The sequence below is a fragment of the Muntiacus reevesi genome, chromosome 3 (genome assembly GCF_963930625.1).
Source record: "Muntiacus reevesi chromosome 3, mMunRee1.1, whole genome shotgun sequence".
NCBI lineage: Eukaryota > Metazoa > Chordata > Mammalia > Artiodactyla > Cervidae > Muntiacus > Muntiacus reevesi.
The window spans coordinates 155,277,448-155,301,965 of record NC_089251.1 but is presented as its reverse complement, the minus strand read 5'-3'; the positions used below and the strand labels follow the sequence as shown (position 1 = coordinate 155,301,965).

The 24,518-nt window shown below is 40.8% G+C and overlaps 1 protein-coding gene across 3 annotated transcripts in view; it reads left to right on the top strand.

Moving 5' to 3' along the window:
* Nucleotides 1-24,518, top strand: part of MYO1B (myosin IB) — a 193,063-nt gene that overhangs the window by 80,141 nt on the left and 88,404 nt on the right. For all 3 annotated transcript variants that reach the window (XM_065930935.1, XM_065930933.1, XM_065930934.1), the window contains one exon: nucleotides 16,340-16,434. In XM_065930935.1, the coding sequence (XP_065787007.1) occupies nucleotides 16,340-16,434 (95 nt within the window). The remainder of the gene's footprint in view (nucleotides 1-16,339; nucleotides 16,435-24,518) is intronic.

Sequence of the window (24,518 nt, the reverse complement as noted above, 5' to 3'; positions counted from 1 at the left end):
TGGCTGGAAAATTCCATGGACAGAGAAGCCTGGCAGGCTACAGTCCAAGGGGTCGCAAAGAGTCGGACACGACTGAGTGACTTCACTTCACTAAGAAACCTAAACAAAAAATTTCAGCTAGAAAATACAACATAGAGTCCCAGTTCTCTTCAACTTTCTTCTCTGAGTATTTTAAATCCGTAAGTCTCTTTCTTTGTAAAGATGTGAATGTGCACTCACATATGCATACCTGAATAACATTTCTTTTAATTTCTCTCTAACTTAGTTACAGATAGTTGGTAAACTTGGAGTTTGAAAATGCCATACAGTGATTCTGTCAATTTCTTACATGACTAGGAGAGAAGACTGTTAGGATTCATTTCACAAATTTATTCTGACCATACACTGTGTATCATCCACTGAGATGATGAGTCATAATTTTTGCTCTCAAGGGAGAAAAGCAAAAAAAAAGTTCTCCAGAAATTTAAACCACATGTTAAGGACACAATAGATATATAGATGGGATTTTTGTAGGTTTGTAGGTAATGCTGTCTTTGAACAACGGGAATCAATGAGGATTTCCAGAAGAGAGTGTTTGGTTGGGGACAGTGGGGGCAGAAGAGGAACTGACTGGGAGATAAAACAGGAGACATACCTGATCTTGCTCCCGGGAGGGGCTTGGCTTCTTTAGCACACCAGTGAGAAATAAAGCCCTTAGAGACTGGATTCTGGGTGGGTGACCTGCCCGATTTTGACCCCTTGGGCCAGAAACCAGTAGGGATATACATGAAGGACATTTTTAAGTGCTTCATGTTTTAGTCACTAAGTGGTGTGACTCTTTGTGACCCCATGGACTGTGGCCCACCAGGTTCTCTGTCCATGGAATTTCCCAGGCAAGTGTACTGGAGTGGGCTGCCATTTCCTACTCCAGGAGATCTTCCTGAGTCTTGAGCTTATACTCTGTCATAAAAACATACCCTGGCCCTGTGCATAGCTTTTTAGGGACCCGGTATTTGTATCCAGAGCGCCTGGGGGCATGCTCTCATCTCATCAGAATCTTTTGTCCCTATTCCGCTCATCTGGGAGGATTTCTGCTGGCTTCCAGGACTTTATTCTTAGTATTTCAAAGTTTAGTTTTTTAGGACAAAGTCTTTATCAGATGACTTTTTGTCCTTCAGTCACATGGTAATGATACTAACTGCCTACTTGCAGATCTGCATCTTTCTCTCAAATATCCGTGTCTTCTATGTGGCATTTCAAGGCAGTCATTTCCTTGTGGCCACTTTGCACTGTGACCTAGCTTGAGAATCTTGAAAGCAGATGTTTGCATGCTCTGTGTGTTAAGTCCATTCTGGAGCTGTGCTTTCTGTGTGCTGCAGTGATAATGAGCGTTGTTTCAGACCCCTTTCTGAGTGTTAGGGCACTCTGTGAGTATCAGCATTAAATCTTCCTCTGGCAGCAGCTCAAAGTATTGTTGCTTCGTCATCCCCTGTCTCAAGTGTGGGCCAAAGAAGCTTGTGGAGGAGGGAGTGACCTGCTTGCGTTTTAAAAGGAGGAGGGTTGTGGGGAAGCCAGCCTACAGACAGAGTGGCATATGGTATTTTTGGTTTACCCATTCTTACGTGGCCACTTTGAAGCTGTTTTTGAAAGGCAGATATTTTAGCATAAGACACACACACACACACACATAAAAGTTAACCAAATACTGTACAGAGCAGACTTCCTGGCATCTTACGAGCCTGCCTTATGTTGCTGTTGAAGCCCCTTCCTTGTGAAGGTAGAGTAAAGGAGGGAGTCGGAGTTGGCGTGAGATCTGTCTGGGAGCCACACCCAAGTGAAGAGTAGTCATGCTTGGTCAGCCTCTCAGAGATGGCTGTCAGTCACCCCAAGCCCGGAGCCTGCTCATTCTCTGAGGGGGCTTCTGTCTCAATGGTCTGTTTCATAATCCTCTGATTTCCTCCCTTTATCTTAAGTTTCTTTTTAAAATTGAGACATGGATTTGACCATGAAATTTTTTTCCCCCTGTTTGGAAATTCAGAAGAAAGGCTTCTGCATCTTGTCTTTGTCCTAAATTTGTAAACCTTATGAGAATAGGTACATGTTAACCTGGTGGATGGTGGACCGGCCGCGCCCCTTAGGCTCACTCCAGCTCAGCCCGCACCTCTGAAGCCCTCATCGTGTGTTCAGTGCTTGTGTCTGGTGCCCGTGCAAAACAAATGCATCACACTTAAAACCACGGTGCTCCAGAGGACCATAGCTTTGGAAGACAGAAGCGATACCACCTAGCTTTGAGGTTAACAAATTTGGGGGAAAAGCTTTGTCACAGAAACACGTAAAATCAAGAAGTTAAACCTGGATGCAATGAGATCAGGGGAGAAAGTCATGTCAATGGAAAATGGCCTCAATTTTTGACAGTGTTATATCAAGATGGCTTGTGAAAAGTGTCTTACTTGGATATAGAAAACCCCTTTAAGAGTTAGCAAAGCTCAGGCCATAAATGAGGAAGTCATCTAAGGCAATAAAAAACTAGTGATGGAGAGGAGAGAAAGGGGTAGAGTTGAAGGGTATACTGAGTACCTGCATGAAAGAATCAAATAAAAATTCTTTTGTAGTACCGGCATCCCTCAAGCTTTAGGAAATGGATTTCTTGTTTTTTTAAGTAAGCCACATAGACCATGTGACATGTCCTCAAATGACTGGATTATTGTCTCATTAGATAGTATGTGATTTCTCTAAACTGAGCAACCTGAGGGTGGGGATGACATCATTTATATTCCTCTGCCTGAAACACTCCATGGCACATAGAATGCTTATTGAATTAACGAGTACTAAATTCTCTTAAAATTATTTCCCAAGATGTTTTTCCCTTACAATATCATGATATGAATTTAGCTAATTTCAGGAAGTTTCATTATTATTATTATTTTGCCAATTCACTTTCTTTTCTTCACAGCAATATACATAAACTCAGGCAATTGCATTGTATGTGCACGGTGATCTGTCTGTGTGTATGTACGTATGGACATGTATCTCTTTGTAACCAGGAATCTTAATATTAATATTGGATAGGCCAAAAAGTTCGTTCAGGTTTTTTCTGTAAGATGTTATGGGAAAACCTGAATGAACTTTTTGGCCAACCCTATATTTGTTGATTTCACTGAATTTTGTATCCACTCTGTGAAATGGTGGTGGATCTCTTTCTTTATATGTGAGTCGATTTGTGAGCTTGATTCTGTAGCATGCAATCGTAGCCACATCTGGCCTCTCAGTCCTTTATTTAGATCCTGTGGGCTCTGTATAAGGGGCACCTTCTGCCAGGTCTGTTAGGTTGGAAAGCTAACAACTTTTTCAGAGCTTTCACTGCTGCCCACTCCCTCTCCTCTGTGCCTTTTTTTTTTTTTTTTTTTTTAACTCCAAAGCAGGTGTACTTGGGGTTCCTGTTCAGAGGCCATCTCTACTCACTGTGTTCCATGTTGACTGCGGCCAGATTTCTCTGCACTTCTTCAGTACGGGGTGCCAGGCAGGGTGCTCAGCACGGCATCTTCTAGTGTGGATAGCTGTCCGTGTTCCTCTTCCTCCCTCTTACTGTGGGGAAGCTGAGACTCCACCTCATGTCATTGTATCCTGTGTATATACCTGACGATGGGGACTGTCAAAGTTAGATGACACAGAATGCGTGACGTTTGAATGTTGAAAGGTTAACTTTACCAAACAGTCTTCATTGTTTGGCATGTGGATGTGAAGTGCTTTAAATCAGAACATGTGTTTCAATGTTACACAAAGACACACAGAATGGCATACAAGGTGGCACATTTTTGGGCTTCTGGTCAGTAGGGAACACTGATCTCAAAAATCAGCATTTTGAGAACTTGAAGTCATTCTGTTTTCTTAATGAATAAAATATTAAATCCTAAGGACAATTAGGAAGGTCATGGGAATAATTTCTCTTGGGATCAGTTCAGTTCAGTTGCTCAGTAGTGTCCAACTCGGCGACCCCATGGACTGCAGCATGCCAGGCCTCCCTGTCCATTACTGACTCCCAGAGTTTGATTAAAACTCATGTCCACTGAGTCAGTTGGGTGAGATACCATCCAACCATCTCATCCTCTGTTGTCCCCTTCTCCTCCTCCTTCAATCTTTCCCAGCATCAGGGTCTTTTCCAGTGAGTCAGTTCTTCACATCAGGTGGCCAAGTATTGGAGTTTCACCTTCAACATCAGCCCTTCGAGGGAACACCCAGGACTGATCTCCTTTAGGATGGACTGGTTGGATCTCCTTGCAGTCCAAGGGACTCTCAAGAGTCTTCTCTAACACCACAGTTCAAAAGCATCAATTCTTCGGCGCTCAACTTTTTTTATAGTCCAAGTCTCACATCCATACATGACTACTGGAAAAATCAAAGCTTTGACTAGGTGGACTTTTGTTGGCAAAGTAATGGCTCTGCTTTTTAATATGCTCTCTAGGTTGGTCATATAACTTTTCTTGCAAGGAGTAAGCGTCTTTTAAAAATTTCATGGCTGCAATCACCATCTGCAGTGATTTTGGAGCCGCCAAAAAAAAGTCGGTCACTGTTTCCACTGTTTCCCCATCTATTTGCCATGAAGTGATGGGACCAGATGCCATGACCTTCATTTTCTGAATGTTGAGTTTTAAGCCAATTTTTTCACTCTCCTCTTTTACTTTCATCAAGAGGCTCTTTAGTTCTTCGCTTTCTGCCATAAGGGTGGTGTCATCTGCATATCTGGCGTTATTGATATTTCTCCTGGCAGTCTTGATTCCAACTTGTGCTTCATCCAGCCCAGCATTTCTCATGATGTACTCTGTATATAAGTTAAATAAGCAGGGTGACAATATACAGCCTTGATGTACTCCTTTCCTGATTTGGAACTAGTCTGTTGTTCCATGTCCAGTTCTAACTGTTGCTTCCTGACCTGCATACAGATTTTTCAGGAGGCAGGTCAGGTGGTCTGGTATTCCCATCTCTTTAAGAATTTTCCACAGTTGGTTGTGATCCACACAGTCAAGGGCCTTGGAATAGTCAATAAAGCAGAAATAGATGTTTTTCTGGAACTCTCTTGCTTTTTTGATGGTCCAACAGATGTTGGCAATTTGATCTCTGGTTCCTCTGCCTTTTCTAAAACCAGCTTGAACATCTGGATGTTCACGGTCCACATACTGTTGAAGCCTGGCTTGGAGAATCTTGAGCATTACTTTGCAAACGTGTGAGATGAGTGCAATTGTGTGGTAGTTTGAACATTCTTTGGCATTTTCTTTCTTTGGGATTGGAATGAAAACTGACCTTCTCCAGTCCTGTAGCCACTGCTGAGTTTTCCAAATTTGCTGGCATTTTGAGTGCAACACTTTCACAACATCATCTTTTAGGATTTGAAATGGCTCATCTGGAATTCCATCACCTCTACTAGCTTTCTTTGTAGTGATGCTTCCTAAGGCCCACGTGACTTCACATTCCAGGATGTTGGGCCCTAGGTTAGTGATCACATCATCGTGATTATTGGGGTCATGAAGATCTTTTTTGTACAGTTATTCTGTGTATTCTTGCCACCTCTTCTTAATATCTTCTGCTTCTGTTAGGTCCATACCATTTCTGTCCTTAAATGTGCCCATCTTTGTATGAAGTGTTCCCTTGGTATCTCTAATTTTCTTGAAGAGATCTCTAGTCTTTTCCATTCTATAGTTTTCCTCTTATTTCTTTGCATTGATCCCTGAGGAAGGCTTTCTTATCTCTCCTGGCTATTCTTTGGAACTCTGCAATCACATGGGTGTAGCTTTCCTTTTCTCCTTTGCCTTCTGCTTTGCTTCTACTCACAGCTATTTGTAAGGCCTCCTCAGACAATCATTTTGCCTTTTTGCATTTCTTTTTCTTGGGAATGGTCTTGATCACTGCCTCCTGTACAGTGTCATGAACCTCAGTCCATCGTTCTTCAGGCACTCTGTCTATCAGATCTAGTCCCTTGAATCTATTTGTCACTTTCACTGTATAATTGTAAGTGATCTGATTTAGGTCATACCTGAACAGTCTAGTGGTTTTCCCTACTTTCTTCAATTTAAGTCTGAATTTGGCAATAAGGAGTTCATGACTTGAGCCACAGTCAGCTCCTTGTCTTGTTTTTGCTGACTGTCTAGAGCTTCTCCATCTTTGGCTGCAAAGAGTATAATCAGTCTGATTTTGGTGTTGTCCTTGTGTAGTTTTCTCTTGTGTTGTTGGAAGAGGGTGTTTGCTAGGACCAGTGTGTTCTCTTAGAAAAACTCTATTAGCCTTTGCCCTGCTTCATTTTGTACTCCAAGGCCAAATTTGCCTGTCACTCCAGGTTTCTTGACTTCCTACTTTTGCATTCTAGTCCCCTATAATGAAAAGGACATCTTTTTTGGGTGTTAGTTCTAGAAGGTCTTGTATGTCTTCACAGACCTGTTCAACTTCAGCTTCTTCAGCATTACTGGTCAGGGTATAGACCTGGCTTACTGTGATATTGGATGATTTACCTTGGAAATGAAGAGAGATCATTCTCTTGTTTTTGAGATGTTTTTGCATCCAAGTACTGCATTTCGGACTCTTTTGTTGACTATGATGGCTACTCCATTTCTTCTAAGGGATTCCTGCCCACAGTAGTGGACATAATGGTCATCTGAGTTAAATTCACCCATTCCAGTCCGTTTTAGTTCACTGATTCCTAGAATGTCGACTTTCACTCTTGCCATCTGCTGTTGGACAACTTCCAATTTGCATTGATTCATGGACCTAACATTCCAGGTTCCTGTGGGATATTGCTCTTTACAGCATCAGACCTTGCTTCTATCACAGTCACAGCCACAACTGGGTATTGTTTTTGCTGGCTCCATCTCTTCATTCTTTCTGGAGTTATTTCTCCACTGATCTCCAGTAGCATATTGGGCACCTACTGACCCGGGGAGTTCCTCTTTCAGTACCCTCTCATTTTGCCTTTTCAGACTGTTCATGGGGTTCTCAAGGCAAGAATGCTGAAGTGTTTTGCCATTCCCTTCTCTAGTGGACCAGATTTTGTCTCTTGGAATAGGTAGTTTTAACCTGAAGTTTGAGTTTCCTATAATAAAGTCATAAAAAACCATGATGTTGGTTGTTGGTGGTTTAGCTGCTCAGTCGTGTCCTACTCTTTGCAACCCATGAAGTGTAATCTACCAGGCTCCTCTGGCCATGGCATTTCCCAGGCAAGGATACTGGAGGGGGTTGCCATTTCCTTCTCCAGGGAATCTTCCCAACCTAGGGATCGAACTCGGGTTTCCTGCATTGCAGGCAGATTCTTTACCAACTGAGCCACCAGGGAACCCATAAGTTGGTTGAAATAAGCTAATTGCTAAAAATCTTGGAAACAATTGTGCTGGGAGTTTGTTTAAATTATATTTACCCTAAGCAAAAAAGGCTGTTTTTGTAGATAAATAGCTGTGTCCTTACTTTTATGAGAGTTGGGTAACAAAAGGTTATTTGTTAGTATTCTTTTGTTAAAAGAGATGCTAAAAATACTTTGAGGGCTTACTGAATTTGCATTAAGAGCTCAGTTGTCTGATTTTTTTCCCCTCAAATCAGGTGTGTTTTGTTAATTTCTGGACAGAGGAAATAACACAATTTCCTCCTTGTTTTCTGTGTTCTCCCAGCCTCTGTCCTTGCATATGCCTCAGGGTTCTGATGTTGCATCACTGTCTTCTGTGATATACCTTTCTCAGTAGAAGTTGTGTTCCCTGCCCCCCGTTTTCCTTTTTAGGGGATTGATCATATGTTTCTTACCTTCTCCCACACCTTTTTTTTTTTTTTAATGAGGAAATCTGTTCAGATCTATTTACAAGTCAATGGAAAACCGGAGAAGACAGGCCAGAATGCTTGCTGCTTGTGCTGTTTATTATTTTATCATATTCATTGAAAGGATATCCTGTGTAATGGTAGAAGTTAGATACGAAAAATATAGGAAATGCAGAGCTCTACACAGAACTCAGGATTCTGTGTAGAATGAACCTTGTCACGTTGTGTCGTTGTTTTAGATAGAATCTTTTTTAAGAGTGGGAGTGGATTAGAAGGGAGAAGTAAGTGTGGTTCGACTGGAATTCCTCTTGTATGAATAGTATTATGCACCTTAATGTTCTTCTACGCCTCTTTTTTGGGGGGATTTAATGTCTTTCCTGTTTGATTTTAAGCTGTTAAAAGACATTCTCTTCATCTTTATTCCCAGAACCCTCACAGTGACTATGATGCCTCTTAGCTTGGGGGTGCCTGGGAACCTCACCCTTGTGGATGTTCTTGCTCTAACCTCCGCGTGCTCTTCCATATTAGTTGTTAGAGGACCTCGTTCAAGATAGAAGACACCAACCACACTTCATTAATTTGCGAGATAAGGCCCTTCAGCAGCAAAGACTCTGCTTTTAACTGCTTGCCAAGTCCCAGGCAGGATGCTGGCCCTGTGCGGGGCTCTCCCCCCTGGCCTCTCATGCTCAGGACACCATTTGCAGAAGGAAGTCCTCAGCAGCACAAGGGATTACTGCTAGTGCTAAGAGCAGCCTCTAGGCCCTGAAGGCAGATGTTTCCTCCTCAAGGCCTTCATATCTTAAGTCCAGTCCTTTTCATTCCTGACATAATTTAGTCTCTTTAAACCTCTTACCTACTTACTAATGTGTGTCTTCAATACCTGGCTTTTACCGTTCACCTTTGGAAATGAGTCACCCCTTGGCTGGGTCCACCTTCACATCCCTCTCCAGGAGAAGGAAGCTGTTTGTTTTGTCGAGGGACTCTCAGCCAGCTGACCCCGGGCTGAGTAGAACTGAGGAACTCCATCATAATTTTGATAATGGTCGGGTCCATGGGGTTGGGAAAATGTGAGCATGCCTCAGAGCTTCTTCCATCGCAAGAGGATTGTAAATAAAATTCCTAAAATCTTGAAAGAAGACAACCCCTAAGTGCTCTTTGCTGTTTGTTTTGGATTATATTGCATATCTAGCACGTGAACTGATGAATTAAAGAGGTTTGTAAATTCTAGTACTTAAGAATTTCTTGTCTAATTACACAGGAATTTCTGTTAGTCCTTAGAACGTTACAATACCTACAAACCATTTTATTCACACAAAACATTCTAATACTATGGTTTTTGTCCCTTTAGTGATTATGTTTGACTGTCTAGAATGTATTTTTGAGTGACTCTTTAAAAAATAATGAGAGACCTAGTGTACATTGAGGTTGACTCAGTCTATGAAAATTTGCAAAAATACTCTGTAGTCTGTTTTTTGAAAGCCAGTGTAATTCTAGAGAGGAAGAAGAACCTTTTTGTGCCCATTTGTTATGTCTTATTTTAAAACCTGACTTTTGAGCTTTATTTGATGCCTTAACTGTGTCACTTCAGAACAGATGTCATTTTAAAATGATTCATCCCTGATGAGATTTCTGTTTTGTACCTAATGGAAACAAGCCTTTTAGGATATAAGAATGCATATGAACTTTAAAAAGTAAGTATTGATAAATATTTTTTAAAAAATGATTGAAGTTAATGAAGTTTCACCTTTAATCTGCCTTATGTCATGCCATGGCATAACAGCCTTCTTTTCGTTGAGATGACAGCTAGGGACCTCTTTGAGTTTAAATGAATAAAGAGAAAAGAAAGTGAAATGTACTTCTCTGTCTTTCTTTTTTTGACCAGTTGTTTTGGCACGGTGTGTGTGTGTATATATATATATATATGTATGTATGTATTTTTTCTTCATCTTACTTCCTTTTAGTCTATCCATGTCTTCATATTTTAAGTTTGACTTCCATAGGAAGCATCAAATTGAATTTTGTTTTTTTATCCATTTTAACATACTCTGCCTTTTTATTGGAGTATTTTGTCCATTAACATTTAGTGTAATTATTGATGTGCTTGAATTTAGGTTTGCCATTTAATAATATGCTTTCTGTTTGTTCCCTGTTTTTCTTCTTGTCTTCTTTTGGATAATTTGAATTTGTTTTTAGAATTCCATTTTAATTCTTTTGTTGTTTTACACCTCTTTGTGTTATTATCTTGTGATTGTTCATGGTATAATGTATATGCTAAAGTTTTCAAGATCCATGCATAGTTAATGTTGTACTGCTTTATGTAAAATTCAGAAAGCTTGCCATCGTTTAGGTCCATTTACCGTCTGTCTCCCTCCAATTCTGTTCTTTTTTCTTTCTCATAATCTTTCCTTTTTACTCCATAGTATATGTATGTCCCCTTGGAGAAGGGAATGGCATCCCACTCCAGTATTCTCGCCTGGAGAACCTTGGACAGAGGAGCCGGGCGGGCTGCAGTCCGTAGGGTCGCAAAGAGTCAGGCACGACTGAGACAACTTAGCATGCACGCGTGCACGCATGTGCCCGTTGCTACTTATTTTGAAGAGAGGCTTACTTTTGTTCTGCCTTCTCTTGGATTGTTAAGAATGCTTACCAATGTTGTTGCTATGTAGGAATGAATAAATGTATTTTTGTAAATATGTTAATTTACTGTGCTTTTTTAGGCACACCTCAGAGATATTGGGGGTTCAGTTCCAGACTACCTTAATAAAGTGACTATCTCAATAAAGCAAGTCACATAAATTTTTTTGGCTTCTTAGTGTATATGATAGTTATGTATACATTATACAGAAGTCTCATAGTAAAGTATGTAATAGTATTAAATCTTAAAAATGTACATACATTAAATAAACAATATGAAACAAAAAGTTATAACAGTGACATCAAAGATCACAGATCACATGTTACCGTAACAATCATGATAATAATGAAAAAGCTTGAGATACTGTGAGAATTATGAAAACATGGCATAGGGCAAGAATAGAACAAAGCTTTCCAGGATAAAAAGTTACAGTTACTTGTAACAAGTATAGAAACTTATTTTCCCTGAAGTTTTTCCTTAAGATGTGGGATGCATGTGTCATAGAAGAGCATAACACTAATTTAACTCAGTGTTATTTTTCAAGCAAGTGAATGTTTCTGACTGAAGAATATGAGACAATTATAGGTGTACAGATGTCTGCAATAGTATTTTACAAGAAAGGCCAACATTGTGCTTCTTCTTAAAAGCCAGCAAATAAACAAACAGACCTCAAGGATACTGTGCAAAATATACCACACATAATTCCCTTTCTTTCTTTCCTTCTCTTGCATGTCCTTGCTGTGGACCTTAGTCCTTAATCAGATTTAATATGAAGTGAGAAGTTGGTGGCACACTTAGAGGTTAGGAATTTTTTTAGAAAGCACTTTATTTTGTTGTTGTTGCTTAATTTTAAAAGCATGTTGTTTTTAGAGGTTAATCAGAGCTGGAAAGTGGAGAAATAGTTAAGTTTTGTAGGTCTCAATGTGGATGAGAATTTTGAGACAGAACTGTTTTAAGAGGGTTAAATTCAGGAGCAGAATTTCCTTAGTGTGATTTGAAAGTATTCTAGCATTCAGGATTGAATGAAAGGAAGTACCATTTTGAGAGTTCTTGAAAAAAAGACAGAAACAGAAAGGTAGAAACAGTCATCTAAGGCTAGGAAAGTTTCCTAAGACAAAATTTCTTCTGTGTAACACTTTGGCTAGAGGAGGTGACAAACTAGAAGTCTTCAGAATGGATTAGACTGCTTTAGAGAATGATTCCTCAAGCGCCTCGTTAGGAGAGCCAGAGGACTGAGAAAAAAGGGTCTGCTTGGGAGAACATGGGTGGGCTTCCGTGCTAGCTCAGCTGATAAAGAATCCACCTGCAATGCAGGAGACCCTGGTTCAATCCCTGGGTTGGGAAGATCTGCTGGAGAAGGGAACAGCTCCCCACCCCTGGAGAATTCCATGGACAGAGGAGCCTGGTGGGCTACAGTCCATGGGGTCACAAATAGTTGGACATGACTGAGCGACCTTCACTTTAGTAGAACATAAGCTTTAGGTGGTGGTGGGTGGTATATTTGGTGTCACACCATCTTTTCTGCTCCCTGAAGTAAGTGAAGGAAACCTAGAAAGAAAATGACAGGGTGAGGAGCTTGGAGTTTTGGGCAGGGACGCCCTGATGCCCACAAAAGCAGGACCATGGCAGAGATTCCCATTCTGAACAGAAATGGTAAAGAACATGAATACCAGCTAGGTAATTTTGAACATGCAACACAATCTTCTACTCTGACAGGGCATGACAGATGAGCCCCAAATCTAGCTTCCAAAACCTATAAATGATAGATACAACTGTTTGCAAATGTGCAGCAACATGCTTGATATTGGTGGAAGGTTGACCCTCAGTGAACAGCCGTTTAGCTGATCTGGAAATGAAGGGGGGACTTGCATTCAAACGTCAGGCTGTCACTATTCTTAGAGCTCAAGTAGAGGATAGAAGAAATAGATGAAGCCCTGCTCTTGATGTGGTGCGATGAAGACCATATTTGCCCCTTAAGTTATCATCATTACAGTGCAGTAAACCGTTCATTTTTGTGTGTGGTAAATCACAATGCTGACATGCTCACAAAATAATGTGAAGCATATGGGTCACAACTGTTTTTAAGTAAAAACTGCTCTAAAGGTTTATTTAGATTCCTTAATTGTAGAGTGGTTGGGAAGATGCATGTGGTTTCATTTTAGTTACAAATGTTGGCTGTGGTGATGGGTACGTGCTAAAGTTGCCCCAGAGAAGGGGAATAAGAGTGAACATCGCCAGAGAAAGAGAGTGAGGTTGGGAGGGGAGCTCGTGTCCTGGCCCCTGCGTTATTTTTTAAGTGAAGTCAAGATCTTGTGTTTATGTGAAATAAGTAAGATGGCATTATTCTCTGCTCTTAGTGGATGTGCTAGTATTCCGGGCCAGTTTTCCCAATGTGTGAGTACTTTAATTGGTAAATTTTCATGACAGTTTGAAATCATTGACTCTTCAGAAACCTGACAGAATAACCATCCCTTTTAGCTGCATCAAGCCCAGGTTGGGGGACAGCAGTTAACGATTCTGTCTAGACAGACAAGAGAAAACGCAGTGTTCCACCTGTGTGTTTTGACGGGAAATAAACCCGTGTCAGGGTCATTTGGTGATCTTCTGAGCCCGTGTGTGTGTGTGTACACATGCATATATGTGTGCAGTCACAATCACATATGGTTAATCATGTTAGAAGTAATTTTGTATCATTTGGGATCTAATGATGGTATAATATATAAAGCTAACTTGCAGTACTAGGAGCCTGGGGAAAGGCCTGTGTTAATCCATGAAGAGGTCAGCGAATATATCAATATATGATTGGAAGAGTTCATTTGTATTTGGTGTAACGTGCTTTCCTGTGCTTCTTGCCAGTGGTGAAGATGACACTGGCTTTGCTGAACTATTGTCTGGAAGTGGGAGGGATGGGAGGGAGGAGGGGGCTAATAAGAAATCCAAGTAAAGCTTTCCTTCCCTGTCTGAAGGCAATAGGAGATATGAGTTTCCTGCTTCATGGAGCTCAGTCCATTAGGGGCTTTGTCAAAACTTGAAGGTCCACTCATTCATTCATTCATATTTTGGTATAGACAGTGTCTTATGTTTATAGCTCTGTGGAATGCACGAAAATTAATTCCACAGAAAGGCTGTGCCCCCAGGAGCTTGCACTCTGGTAAGGGATAAGAAGATATCTGCATAACTAATTATAATACAGAAAGACATTAGACATCTATTGAGGACTTAGTCACTTTTAAGGTGCTTTCATACAGTTTGATTTAATTTTCTGAGCTAAAGTACAGGGCTACATTTCTTTATTTTGTACCTGGAGAAACCAAAGTTCAGCCAGGGTGAGTGACTTGCTCCAAGTCCTGTAGGTGGTAAGTTGTGGGTCTGGAACCCAGAGAATCCTGTCCATCTGGGATGCCCTCTGCCTCCAGATTCACTATTTTTTCCACTGTGCCACGATGCAGTGGTGCTTCCCAGGTGGCTCAGTGGTAAAGAATCCGCCTGCCAATGCAGGAGATGAGGGTTCCATCCCTGGCTTGGGAAGATCCCCTGGAGAAGGAAATGGCTACCCACTGCAGTATTCTTGCCTGGGAAATGCCCTGGACAGAGAGGAGCCTGGCAGGCTACAGTGCATGGAGTCACAGAGAGTTGGACACAACTTTGTAATTAAACAACAACAGTATGCAATCACACAGAGGGGCTTGATTGCTTATCACTTGGGAAATCAGGGAACACTGGACAAGGATGATGCCACTGAGCATCCTTGGGGGTGAGCAGAGCACTGCTTATTCAGGGGATGGCTGAAGGGGTTTGAGGCTGAGGGAGGGAGGGCTGCCGGATGGAAAGAGATCAGTGTACACTGTTCACATAAGATTCAGCTCCTGGCAGATTGAAGGTGCTCAGTGCATTGTCAGTATTAATGGCGGCACACACTTTTCTGAAGAAAAGCCCGTCTGTGATTGAAAGGCTGAACTGACGCCCTTCCAAGTGTCCCAGCCTTTCACCGGGCTCCTTGCCTCCAGATGGATCTCTCTTACTGTACTCTTACGACCCTGCAATCTGTCCAGAACACAGAGGTGGTGTGGCCCAGTGGTCAAGAGCAGGGCTCAGTTTGGGCTCCACTGCGTCATACTGCCAGTGTGACCTTGACAAGTTCTGTCTTCACTTTGTGCCGTGATGTTATCATCTGAAAATATTATGTCATCTAATAATAATATATTCCTCGTAGTTTCATTGTGAGACTTATAATCCTTAAATAGAAGGGCCTGGGGCCCATGATGGTGCAGAGTAAGTGTTGCTGTTTTAGCTCTGGTTACTATCTGGTTATTATCTGGTCCTGCCCCTCCTCTACTTACAGTCCCAATGGGTGACTCCATTCTCCTGATTTCTCCATTCTCCTCATCTCTCTGGGCTTCCCTGGTGACTCAGACGGTAAAGTGTTTGCCTGTGATGCGGGAAACCTGGGTTCAGTCTCTGGGTTGGGAAGATCCCCTGGAGAAGGAAATGGCAACCCACACTAGTATCCTTGCCTGGAAAATTCCATGGACGGAAGAGCCTGGTAGGCTACAGTCCGTGGGACAGGACTGAGCAAGTTCACTTCATCTCTCTAGTGCATTTCTCCTCAGGCCTTGCCTTTCAGCAGCATGCAACTGCTCATACAACTTAGCCTACCTCTAGGATATTTTGGCCTTTGTTTTTACCTCAAAGTCCTTTGTCTTGCTGATTAATTCTTTAGGACTGTTTTTTCCACCTCTTAAGATACTCCAGCTCCAGTCCTCACCCTACTGAGGGCCCTGTGTGGTTCTTTTTCCTTGCACTTATCTATTCTCTGTTTGTATCTCTCCCCTACTTTTGGCTGAGAACTCATCAAAGAAGGGCTGAATCTTAATTATCTTTGCATTCCTAGCATGTTCTTCACATTGCTGCTGCTAAGTCGCTGCAGTCGTGTCCAACTCTGTGCAACCCCACAGACAGCAGCCCACCAGGCTCCCCCGTCCCTGGGATTCTCTAGGCACGAACATTGGAGTGGGTTGCCATTTCCTTCTCTAATGCATGAAAATGAAAAGTGAAAGTGAAGTCGCTCAATTGTGTCCGACTCTTAGCGACCCCATAGACTGCAGCCTACCAGGCTCCTCTGTCCATGGGATCTTCCAGGCAAGAGTACTGGAGTGGGGCGCCATTGCCTTCTCCGATTCTTCACGTTAGGTAGACTCAAAATAAATGAATTAGAAGAGGAGCTTTACCTATTTTAAGACAGCATCATATTGTCAAAATTATTTTTCAGTTAGCTAGAGGGAGTCAAAATTTACCTTGTTAGTTGATTTTGAGGAAGAGAAGGTCAACATGAGAGCTTACTTGATAGAGGGCCCTTTGTCATCATGGATTCCAGGACTGGACAAGAACCACGGCAAACCTACAGGACCACCTGCCACTGTGGATCTTATAGTTTTTACCATCTTGTTTGTGAAGGTGGTAGTTCTGTTTTCAGTTTTGTGATGGTAGTATCAGCTATTTAGTATTTGATAACATTTTCTAATGTTTGAAAAACTTTTTTCTCCGTGTTTTGAAACTCCAGTGTATCATCCTGGAAATAGCAACATTATCCAGTTGTGGACATGTGATGTAAATTTTTTTCTTGGTTCTCTTAGTTGCCCGGATTCTAATAAAGTAAGCTGTAAATATAGCATCTGAGTTAAATAAAGCATATCTTTATCATGTACAGTATATCAATACCATTTTAGTTAATAGGGAATGCATAGGAGAAGATAACTTGGGCCACAAAGAATAAATAACTTTATTTATTTACTTGAAGAATTTGAAGAACAACAATGTGGTGTTTCTGCTTTCTATCTGAAACATTTCAGTGGCCCTTAAAGAGCCTGTTATATCTGGTAAATGAATAATAATGAGCTGAATTGTAAGGACTTTTTTTTTTCCCATTATCCCCTACAGCTTTGCCCTGTCAGATGAAGCATACAGATCCCTAAGAGATCAAGATAAAGATCAGTGTATTCTGATTACTGGGGAAAGCGGAGCAGGAAAAACAGGTAAGGTCACCACCAGACAAGTTACTTTCTCTTCTAAGAAGGTGAACCACGGACAGGATGATGTCAGCAAAGTGGGCTCATTAGCATGAAACTTACAGAGCTTCTTTGTGGGAAGGCAGAGTTGTTAGGATCCTGGAATGTTTTCCGGGAAGAGCTTGGCCTCATCTCTCATGTGAAGGAATGGGCACCTATCAAAAGGGGTTCCAGCCAATGCGGGAGTCGATTCCTGGCTTCTAGACCTCTAGTACAGTTCCTGAGTACTTCAGGGTCTTTGAGCTTTCCTCCAAGACACCAAAAGCTGTAAAGTCTTACCTCTTCCCTAAGGAATAATTATTTGAGTTTAGGGAGACCACAACCAGAAGCCTACCTCTGCTTAAATGTGAGGGAAGGCCCCAAGAAATGCTGGATTTCACTCCAGAGAAGGCTTCCTCTGGGTCTTCCCTGTTTTCCCAGTGGCTAAAACTCTAAGCTTCCGATGCAGGAGGCCCAGGTTCGCTCCCTGCTCAGGGAACTTGATCCCACATGCCACAACTAAAGATCCTGTATGGCGCAACTAAGACCCAGTGCAGCCAAATAAAAAATTGTAATAGTAAATATTAAAAAACTATTTGAAAAAAGAGAAGTCTTCCTCTGAAGCCTGAAAAATTTAGATTTCTGTATATATTTTTAGACAGGCTGGCAACCTACCCATAAAACAACCCCTCAAATGGAGGGATTATGCTTTGTTTCTCGTGCTTTTAATAAAAACTATTTGTGTGATTGATGGTTTTGAGTGAGAATGTGCTTTTACAGGTGGTGCCCAGCTACCTGGAAAAGGTTCAGAAGAGCTGTGCTGTCTGAGTCAAACTTGGACAGGTTAGGACTGCTTTCGTCAGTGGGTTTTTGATTGAACTGATGAGTCCATGAAAGAGGAGGATGATATTTTCATAACTGTTTCATCTCTAAGATGTTCTTGTTTTATAGATAAGACTCTTTTAATTAGTGATTTTTACTTGTTTGCCAGAGTGGGATTTAAATGTTTCCACTTTGCTTGGCTAATTAGCTATCAGATTAATAACTTTGATTCCTGATGATCAAAAGAAGAAAATCCCGTGTGGATGTTTCAGTCATCTGACTGCATCCATCCTGTTCATCAGCCCTTAGTTAGATCTGTGCCTTGAAATATCTATTTCTGTTTCCCCTGACCTGCCCTGAAATATCTATTTCTACTCCACTTTCATGAGGAGTGGCTCTTCCCTATTCTCTAGAGTAGCTGAAGAAAGAACGATTGGATCAGTGTGTCGAGCTCCCTTCCTAGAGCCTTTGAACACACAGTGCACTATTTCCTTTGGCTGTGCAGGTTCTAGGCTCTGGGTGAACAGAAATGGAGGGGGAAAGTCCAGCATGTGAGAATCTAAGGTAACAGAGAGCATAGTCTAACATAGACTGTCTATTGTAGGGTCCTCCCAGGGACAGCAGAATCTGATAGAAGGCTCACCATTCTGCGCGGTGGCCTGTGGACTTTGTCACAGAGGTTTGGCTAGCAAAGTTCTTCCTTACCCAGAGATGAATTCTTCCTCTATGTGTTCCTCTTTACTCAGTAGTCTGGAACCTTACCAAATAAGTCTACTTGCTCTTCTGGAGGACAATTGCTTAATTATTTGAAGTCATCTATATTATCAATTAAAAGAGAGTCACAGTGAGTCTCAGATTATGTACTTGCCTCCTAAACTGTGTACTCCAGTCACTTCCTCTTACCTGGTCTTCCAGCTTACACATCTAGTACCTGCTTGTCATGTCTAAGTGCATCTCTAAGAGACATCTCAGACTAAGCATGCCCCAGACTGAACTCTTGATTTTACCCTCCTACCCAGACTTCCTGATCTCAATAAATGGGACCACCTGTCAACCTAGTTTCTCAAGCTAGAGATGCAAGAGTCACCCTTGATATTTTCTTTTCCTGTATCTTCCACATGAATTCCATTTTCTGTCAGCCCTCCTTCTAAAATATATCTCCTGCCAAGCTCTTTCTTCCTTTTCTTTGTGTCCACCTGGAGACTCTAGTTAGAGCAAGCCACTGATCCTTTTTTCCTTTGAGGACTGTTTGTAGTAATATCTAAGAGGTCTCTTTTCCCCTTATGCTAGCCTGCAGAATGACACCAGAATGATCTGTAAAACTGAAAACTGGAGCAAAGCCTTGGCCTGTTTAATTTTTTTTTTTTTTTTTTGAGTTACCTTCTTTTGTGTCTATGTGGTGAGAACTTTTAAGATCTACTCTCTTAGCAACTTGTAAGAATACAATACAGTGTTAACTCTATGCTGTACATTAGATTTGTAGCACTTTATCTCATAACTGAAATTGTGTACCTTTTGACCACATGTCTTCATTTCCCCCTTCTCCCCCAAACCAGCAATCTACTCTTTGATTCTATGAGGTTTTTTTTTTTTTTTTAAGATTCCATGTATAAGCAAGATCACACAGTATTTGTCTTTCTCTGTCTGACTTCAGTGAGTATAATGCCTTCACAGTTCATCCATGTTGTCACAAGGGGCAGGATTTCCTTCCTTGTTTTTTAGCTGAACAATATTCAATTGTATATATACAACACATTTTCTTTATTCATTCATCCATAGACAGACACTTACTTTGTTTCCACGTCTTGACTGTTGTAAATAATGCTCCAAGGAACATGGGAGTGCAGATATCTCTTCAACCTAGTAATTTTATTTACTTTGGATATATACCCAGAAGTGGTTTTGCTGAATCATATGGTAGTTCTGTTTTTTTAAATTTTTTAGGAACCTCCATGCTGTTTTCCATAGTGGTTGTACCAATTTACATTCCCAGCAATAGTGGCACAGGGATTCCGTTTTCTCCACATCCTCCCCAGCACTTATGTTTTGTGTGTGTGTGTGTGTGTGTGTGTGTGTGTTTGTTTTTTATATATATATATATATTAGCCATTCTGATAGGTGTGAGGTGATACCTCACTGTGGTTTTGATTTGAATTTCTCTGGTGATTCATGGTGTTGAGCATCTTTTCATATGCCTGTTGACCCTCTGTATGTCTTCTTTGGAAAAATGCCTATTCAGGTCTTCTACTCACTTTTTAATCAGATTATTTGGGTTTTTGAGGGAGTGAGTTGTATGAACTGTTTATGTATTTTGGATAATAACCCCTCACTGGTCGTATTATTTACAGATATTTTCTCCTGTTTAGTAGGTTGCCTTCCATTTTGTTAATCATTTCTTTTGCTATGCAGAAGCTTTTCAGTCTGATGTAATCCCATTTGTGTATTTTTGCTCATGTTGTTTGTGCTTTGCGTGTCATATCCAAAAAATCATTGCCCGGGTGGAGAGGGAGGTGGGATGGGAGACCGGGATGGGGAATTCGTGTAACTCTATGGCTGATTCACATCAATGTATGACAAAACCCACTGAAAAATTTAAAAAAAAAAAAAAAATCATTGCCAAGACCAGTGTTTAGTAAGAGTTTTCTTCTTTGTTTCCTTTTAGAAGTTTCACAGTTTCAGGTCTTGCACTTAAGTTTTCAATTCCAGTTTGAGTTAATTTTTGTGAGTGGTAATTAAGTTTTGTCAGTTTCATTCTCCTGCATGTCACATGCTTTTTCCGGATCTGTTGAGATGATCATATGATCTTAACCTTTTATTCTATTCAGATGTGATACATGTATCAACTGTGATGTATTATGTTTATTGATTTGCATATGTTGGATCATCCTTGTGTTCCAAGGACAAAGCCCACTTGATCATTGTGTATGAACCTGTTGAATTCAGTTTGCTAGTATTTTACTGAAAATTTGACATTTATATTCATCAAAGATATTGACCTGTAGTTTTCTTTTCTTGAGTGTCCTTGTTTGGCTTTGGTATCAGGGTAATGTTGGCTGTTAAAATGAGTTTGGAAGCTTTCCTCTTCTTTGTTTTACACGAGTTTGAGACGGTTCTGGTGTTTTTATTTTGGGGTTTTTGATCACTCTCCCTAATGTGATTTTCTAGTCATGATTTTCTCTTCAGATTTTCTAGTCATGATTCTAGAGACTTATCCATTTCTTCTAGGTTGTCTAATTTGTTGGCATATGATTGTCTGGAGTAGTCTCTCATGATCCTTTATTTTTGTGGTATCTGTTGATACCTCTTTCATTTATGATTTTAATTACTTGAGCTCTCTTTTTTTCCTTGGTTAGTCTAGATAAAGGTTTGCCAATTTGGTTTATTTTTTTTGAAGAACCAACTCAATTTTCTATTGCTTTCCTATTCTCTATTTCATTTATTTATGCTCTAATCTTTATTGTTTCCTTAAAAAACTATATCTTCTGCTAAGGTTAGGCTTAGTTCTTACTTTTCTGCTTTTTTGAGGTGTAATATTAGGTTGTTTATTTGAGATATTTCTTTATTCTTGATGTATGCATTTATAGCTATAAAATTTCCTCTTGGAACTACTTTTGCTGCATCTCATCTGTTTTGGTGTATTATTTTTCCATTTTTGTTGCCTCAAGGCATTTTTTTAATATAAAGTTTCATTGCATGAAATGGTTTCTGTTGCGTTAAAATATAAGCCTGACCCAGAAGATTCTGCCTGGCCTAGCCCCTACCTGCTTCTGTACGTTCCCCTCGTGTTTCCCCCACCCCAGTGGCAGGTCATGTTACTATTCATTAAAGGGTTTGCTTTTCACTATGTGTTGTCAGTATATATTGTAAATAGTCATTATATTGAGTTTCCCACCCCCTTTTAGATCATTTGTTTGAACTCTGGGTATGGACCCTTACCTCTTTTCACTCAGAAATTTGTGAAATCTTTCACTATTTAGGATTCCCTCTTTCCAGTAAGAACTTTAGGAGGATATTGCTATCTTGGGAGAAAGTTTTTGCTCTTTCACTGCCACTAGCCATTCTTTCTTGTGAAACAGAATTTAATTCTTAAAAGCAGTACCACTTCTTGTTTGTTTCCAGGTTGACCAGTGAAAGTGGTGGTAAGGCCAGTTAAAAACTGCATCCTTTGATAGAGTCATTTGTGTTGGTGATGTCTCATGTCACCTATCCCCACCCCAGTCCTTTTGATGGTATCTACCAGCCTATTCATTTCACATTTGTTTCCTTTTTTAAGGCATGAAGGAGGAAGAGGTGAAAATATTCCTAAGTCTATTAATTTTCTTTTAGATTTTTACTCATTCTTCATCATGTTTTTGTAATTTTTTGAGTATCTGATTATTTCAGTTTGTTCCCAGGTGAGTCATCAGAAGTGGGTTGTGGTCTCTGATTTGGTTGGCGTGGGCCAGTTCTTCATCTCCTCTGGAACATATGTCCCCTCATGAGCCATGTTAGTATACGGCCTCCTTCTTCTCAGAGAGTCGTAAGCCACCTGCTTCCTCCTGGTGCAGAATTCTGTTTCCTGGTTGGGCTTGTGTCTCTTCCTTATTGAGAGATGGAGTAGAGGTTGCTGTTAATGTTTCATGTGGTTGGCATTCATTCTTTCTGTGCAAAGCAGAAACACCTTATTCCTCTAGTGGAAATCTAGTGGCACATCGAGTTCATTCTTCTTTTCTATGTTTTTCTCTTCTCTTGATATTTTTCTACTTGATAACTTGTCCTCTTGGTTTCAGCGTCCCATTCACTGCTTGAAATCCTATCCTCTTCCCTGGATTTAGTCCTTCTAGCACCCCCTTAGCCTCTCACAAGGTAAAGAACGGACAACTGCTTCACAGGGTCATTGCCGCCTCCTCTGGTGGGAAGCTTTGTTTCCAGGCGCTCCTTCCCGCGGGAGGCTGGAGGAGGGTACCACCTTTAGTCATGTTGTCAAACCTTCCACTGGGAAGGACCGGCTTCTTCACTCGCCCAGACTGTTGCTGATCAATACCAGGAGAAATCAAAGAAGACATAGAAAAGTTCCCAACTTACGGTTTTAGTTTCAACAGACAAAGTACCAGATTGCTGCAAAAACTTATCTCAAAGTCTATTCTCATGTGTAGACAGACCAATAGCTGTTCATGGACCAATCAGCTTTTGAGTAGTGCTGGTCCTTGAACCATACTTTGAGTAGCGCTGTCCAAAAGTCACTTGGAACATTTGGGTTGTTTTTGAGCTACTGGGCTTCCTCGATCTTGTGAGTCTTCACTTACCCATCACACTGAACTCCTGGTGCTGGGTGGTGGGCACTATTCCTAAGAGCTTTGTTTGTAAAGATCCACTCAGCTGTACTCTTTGGCGACTGCTTAGCCCTTCCTTTCATTTATAGATTCCAAAAGCATCTCCTGCCTCTCCATCTCCATAGAGACAGTTAGTGTTTTACTTACTTAGTCCCATCTTTATCTACATTTATTTCCTTTTGAAAGTACTGACACAGAAATTGTTTCAAATTGCATTAAGGTTTTGATTGTCATTAGGTTATAGTTTTGAGTAAAGACACTGTGTTGTTTACCGTCTCTGTTTCATGGAGATTACTTACAGGAAAGTGAAATGATGGAAAATAATACAGGGATTGTAGCACAGTGTCTGAGGCTTTTCTAGAGGGGGTTTAATCTCAGTTTTGTGGGGAAGGGGAATGCCAGGCCATTTTTTGAATGTCATGTTATTATTCACCAAAATTTTTTGAGTACATGTAGTTATTAGCATTTTTGCTAATGAATGAAAGGAGAGCTAACATTTATTGAGGGTCTGGAATGTGCTCTGTACTTACACAGTGTCTCTTTTCAGTGAGAGTTTTTACTTAATAGCATATACAGAACCACCATGTAGTATCAGAGGGCTCATTTTATAAGAAGTAATTAACTTAATGAGGTTGTAAACCTCTCTTGGCAGATGATGATGTTATTGGTCTTAAACATTGGAGACACTTGTACACTGCAGGGTCGTATAGTGAGAGCTCTCAGGGAGAGGTGTAAACTCTTTGAATCCTTTGGGGTCCTATTTAATTCATTACTGCTGTGCTAAATAAAAAATTCATCATGCCTCATAAAAGTGCCCAACTATTTCTAGGCAGTGAACTCACAATCCACCGTCATGAATACAAATAGCCTGTGGAGAGCCATTCAAGCACTGATGGGGGCAGGGAGGCAGAACATGAGGGAACCATCATAACTGCATCTTTGCAAGGACGTCAGAGTAAACTGTGGGCCTGAGAAGATTATCCTGATATAAGAAAGCTTTATGAATTATTTGGCTTCTAATTTTGCAGTTCCATCAGTTTCTAGGAACTCTGCAGCCATCTGCTACAAGAGTTGTGAAGCCTGCCCTGCTCGTTAAGACCCTTGGTTCTGAACCCCAAATGACCTTGCACTGCTTTATATCTGTGATAGTTTTTTTACTTGGTCAGCAACAGAGATGTGACTGACTTTTTGTAGCCTAAACATCCATGAGCGTTTTACAGTGCTGAATATCTCCACATGGACGCAGAAGAGCTAAGCAAGCTCAAGGCCAAAATGCCGTGAGCTTCATTTTCTCTCTTCCTCATGTGAGCGAGGTCTTTCATGACTCACGTGTTTTATATGAATTATCAGAGATTTTGTGGCCAACTTTCAGAGGCAAAGCAACTTCTTTTTAATTGTGTTTCAATAAAAGCATTTCCAGTCATGACTCCTCTCGGAGCAGAGGCAGTATTTCTCATTGCAAGACCCTTGATTTTGATTGGGGCAGTTCACAGCTGCCTGTCTGGTTAGTTTGGATGTGCCGCAGCTGGGTTATTTTGTAGCACTGCAGACTCAGGGCTACTAAAAAGGGTGTTCTTCTATGTTTCAGAGTCCTTGTTTCATTGTATACAAACATGGCTTGCTTGATTTAGGCAGCCATACTCTTTGGGTCACTGAACCACCAGACATGTATAAGTTCAGTCCCTAGAAAACCTTGGGTGCTTTAACCAAGGAAATAGAGAGGTGTGTAAGTAGATAAATATATCAGTATTGGGTGTGTAAGTGTATGGCTATCTCTATGGTATGTGACATGTGTAACATGGTTTATATGATGTGTATGTGACATACGATAATACTTACATTGGATTCCTTAAGATGTTCCAGGAAAAAAACAAAATGAATTTTTTGGCCAACCTAGATATCTGTTAATGCATGCATGGGTACTTGTTAACTCCTGGA